Below are 4,343 nucleotides of genomic sequence, written 5' to 3' on the forward strand. Positions count from 1 at the left end.
AGAATCCTACCCCCATCCTCTACATACCAACTCTGACCATCTTATCACACCATATGGGGTTAAAAACACCCACTCATCCCTACACACCATATTGTGTCATTACGACATATGTCAGATAATGTGCAGCCAAGCTGCTAGAATATAGGCGATGAACGCCATACCGAATACTTCCTCTTCATATACAAATTTCATCCCCAATAACAAATACAGAAATCAGATTCAGATATATCAGATTCAACATGCTCAACATGCTTATATACAAATTACAGATATACATATAGCAGTTCAGTCAGTCATACATTTAGTATCCTACTCAGATTAGTCTATCAGATTATCATAGTATACAAAATAGGGTTTAATTAGCCCGTATTGACCCTACCATAGGTTTACAGTCGATCAAAGTGACCCGTACAACCTTAAGAAAAAATTCAGAAATATGACCTACATGCCCGTGTGACCCATACACCCAAATTGGCCTCACTCGTGTGGCCCACAAGGCTTAACTCAAAACCCACACGCCCAACTTGGCCTAGCCCGTGTGGCCTACACGGCTAAACTCAAGCCACCACATGACTCTGTCTTGAGCATAGCCATGCTCATGTTGATCATACGGCCGTGTATCGTACACAGCCGACCATACAGCCAAGCACATGCCCGTGTGGCATCGATAGTGAGGTTTTTCAACTTTTGTCAAAGCTCATTTTTCTGAGTTTCGGGTACACAACTAGTTCGTTTAAGATGCTACAGCAATCCCAAGCCCTCCAAAACCTAGGAAACAAAAATCCATTGATCACATAGCAACCAATTTACGAGTTATCACAAAATCCCGAAACAACACAAGTAACTTACTCTCAGCTAGCACAGATAACAACACGATTAGATCGTCAGATCGAATTTCCTTCACCACTACCTTCTCCTACACAAGAATTCCGTAAGAATCAAACCCCTAACTATGCCAAAACCGCATTACAAGAAATGGTATATCTCACAGTTACAGAAAATTGAAACAAAAGTAACCCTCTTACCTAAAACCCACGGCAAGCACCACAAAAACGAGTATAGCACGATGAGCAAGAGGAAATTCGCACAGATTGCCAAAGAGAAAAGAAATGAGCAAGAAACTCACGTCAGAATTCTGAAGGAGAAAGAAAAACGAAATTTTGAAAAAAAGAAAACAAAAATAGAATAAAGATAAAATCACAATCCCCCATATCTCTCCCACTAACCCACTACTCACAACTAACTCAGAAATTTAGCTCCACTGAAACTTTTCCAGATAACTGAGCAAAAATACTATCAACGCTTATGCGAGGATTCGAACACAAGGCCCCCAACACACTAATTCCCTTACCACTTGAACCAGCAGGCTCATTCTGATATGAATTTACAGGCAATTTAATATAAGCCCACTGAACAAAATTAAGGCTTAATTCCAAAAATAACAAAATTTGGCAAATAAGAGACTTGAACCCAAGACCTCTTACACACTCCCAGAATACTTAACCACTGAAGTAGATACATAGTTGTGTCAGATTACTACGAAAATAATAATAGATTAATCGGGGCATTACAACTCTACGTCCTAAAAGAAATTTCAACTTTGAAATTAACCTGATCAGAACAGGTGAGGATACTGCTGATGCATCAAATCCTCAGGTTCCCATGTGGCGTCCTCAGTGCTATGACTCTGCCACAGAACCTTTACTAACAGTATGGACCTCCTTCTCAAAACTTTAATATCATAATCCAAAATCTAAACCGGCTTCTCCTCAAAAGTCAAATCTGATTTAACCTCGATCTCTTCAACTGAGATAACGTGAGATGGGTTAGACCGATACTGCCTCAACATCGAGACGTAAAACATATCGTGGATATGGTCTAACTTAGGAGGTAGCTCCAATTGATAAGCAATTGGTTCCATACGCTTCAGTATCCGATACGACCCAATAAACTTAGGGTTCAACTTGCCCTTACGACCGAATCTCAGAACTTTCTTCTATGGAGAAACCTTAAGAAACACGAAGTCTCCCACAGAATACTTAATATCATGCCTCTTCAGATCTACATAAGATTTTTGTCTATTAGAAGCTGCCTTCAGATGATCCCAAATCAGTCTAACTTTATCTTCGGTCTCAGAAACCAACTCAAGATCCAACACTTAACATTCCTCCAACTCAGTCTAACATAGCAGAGTACGACAGTTACGACTATATAAAGCCTTATAGGGTGCCATCTGGATGCTAGCCTAGAAACTGTTATTGTAGGCGAACTCAGCTAATGGCAAATAATCCTCCCAACTACCTCGGAAATCAATTACAAAGCTCCGAAGCATATCCTCCAATATCTGAATCACCTCTCAGATTGAGCATCAGTCTAAGGATAGAACGTAGTACTGAAGTCCAATACCAAACCCAGAGCCTCGTACAATTTTTTCTAGAACCGAGAAGTGAAGTGATGATCTCTATCAGAAACAATCGAAACAAGAACCCCATGTAATCTAACTATCTCAGAGATATAAAGCTTCGCTAACTTTTACAGAGAATAGTCCGTCTAAACTGGAATGAAATGAGCAGACTTAGTCAATCGATCCACGATAACCCAAACAGAATCATTCTTGGTAGGTGTTAAGGGCAACCCACTAACGAAGTCCATCGTTACTCGTTCTCATTTCTATAGAGGAATCTTAATGGGTTGCAGCAAACCTGAAAGCAACTAGTGCGCAGCCTTGACCTACTGGAACGTTAGACATTGAGCAATAAAATTCGTAATTTCATGCTTCAAACTCGGCCACCAGTATAACTCACGAAGACCATGGTACATCTTATTACCACCGGGATGCATAACATAAGGGCTACTATGCGCTTCCCTCAGAATCAACTACCTCAAAATAGAATCATTCGGCACACAGATCTGACATCAAAAACACAGAACACCGTCATTATTCAACCCAAAATCAGAAGTACTACTACCCTCAACCTGGAAGAACTGCAAACCCAGTGACTCATCCTCCAACTACGTAACTCGAATCTGATCAATACATGTCGGTTGAACTTGCAACTTAGCTAACAGACTCTCATCATCAAACAGATTAAGTCAAGCGAACATCGTTCTCAAATCAGTCATCGCTCTATGACTTAGAGTATTGGCCACCACATTGGCCTTACCAGGATGATACTTTATCGTGCAATCATAATCTTTGAGCAACTTAATCCATCGTCGCTGTCTAAGATTCAACTCCTTCTGGGTAAAGAGATACTTGAGGCTCTTGTGATTAATATAGATAATACATCTCTCACCATACAGATAGTGCCTCCAAATTTTCAATGCAAAAGCTACCGCAGCCAACTCGAGATCATGTGTTGGATAATTCCTTTCATGTGTCTTAAGTTGACGAGATGCATAGGCCATAACTTTATCATCTTGCATCAATACACATCCTAAACTGACGTGTGACGCATCACTGTACACCACAAACTCCTTACCAAATTCAGGCTGTATCAAAATAGGAGCCTCAGTAAGAATAGACTTGAGCTTCTCGAAGCTCGATTGTTGTACATCAGTTCAAACAAAAGGAACACCCTTACACAGAAGTTTAGTCAAAAGAACTACAATAAGAGGAACCCCTCGACAAACCGCTGATAATAACCCACCAGACCTAGAAAATTGTGACTCTCCGATACATTCTTGAGTTGTTTCCAATTAAGTACAGCCTCAATCTTCTTAGTGATAACATGAATCCTTTCAGTAGAAACCATGGGCTCCAAAAAAGTTACCTCACCAACCAGAACTCACACTTGTTCAATTTAGCGTAGAGTTGTTTTTCATAGAGAATCTAAAGTACTACTCTAAGATGCTTATCATGCTCATCCTCAGTCTTAGAGTAAACCATAATATTGTCGATGAGGACCATGACAAACTGATCCAGATATGGCTGAAAGACTCAGTTCATCAAATCCATGAATGTCGCTAGAGCATTCGTCAGACCAAAAGGCATAACTAGGAAGTGTCCGTAACGTGTCCTAATACAGTCTTATGAACATCAACTTCATTAACTCTCAACGTATGATGCTAGAACGAAGATTAATTTTCAAAAACACTAAATCTCCACGGAACTGATCAAACAAATTTTCGATCTTCGAAAGTGGATACTTATTCTTCACAATCAGCTTATTTAGTTACCGATGGACATCCATATGGTGCCATCATTTTTCTTCACAAATAGAACCGGTGACCCCGATAGAGACACACTAGGGAAAATAAAACCACGTTTCAAAAGCTCTTGAAATTGAGCCTTAAACTCTGTAAACTCCTTTGGTACCATTCAGTAGGGAGCGATGGACACT

At 40.1% G+C, this 4,343-nt stretch overlaps 1 protein-coding gene across 1 annotated transcript; it reads right to left on the minus strand.

Moving 5' to 3' along the window:
• Positions 1-733: 733 nt before the first annotated feature.
• Positions 734-3,755, minus strand: LOC121205042 (uncharacterized). Its single transcript, XM_041075970.1, has 5 exons — positions 3,651-3,755; positions 3,337-3,492; positions 1,037-1,135; positions 850-916; positions 734-768 (listed from the first exon to the last, which is right to left on the minus strand). The coding sequence occupies exons 1-5, from the start codon at positions 3,753-3,755 to the stop codon at positions 734-736; spliced, it is 462 nt and encodes a 153-aa protein (XP_040931904.1).
• Positions 3,756-4,343: the final 588 nt, after the last annotated feature.

This window comes from Gossypium hirsutum, chromosome A08 (assembly GCF_007990345.1).
Source record: "Gossypium hirsutum isolate 1008001.06 chromosome A08, Gossypium_hirsutum_v2.1, whole genome shotgun sequence".
Lineage (NCBI taxonomy): Eukaryota > Viridiplantae > Streptophyta > Magnoliopsida > Malvales > Malvaceae > Gossypium > Gossypium hirsutum.

What these genes read in the sequence shown, in the direction of transcription:
- LOC121205042 (XM_041075970.1), bottom strand. Translation starts at nt 3,755, where the DNA reads ATGGTTTCTACTGAAAGGATTCATGTTATCACTAAGAAGATTGAGGCT. An exon ending in TCGTTTTTGTGGTGCTTGCC is followed by an intron (nt 917 to 1,036) that starts GTGGGTTTTAGG and finishes ATTCTTGTGTAG; the next exon opens with GAGAAGGTAGTGGTGAAGGA. An exon ending in GTTATCTGTGCTAGCTGAGA is followed by an intron (nt 769 to 849) that starts GTAAGTTACTTG and finishes TTTGTTTCCTAG; the next exon opens with GTTTTGGAGGGCTTGGGATT.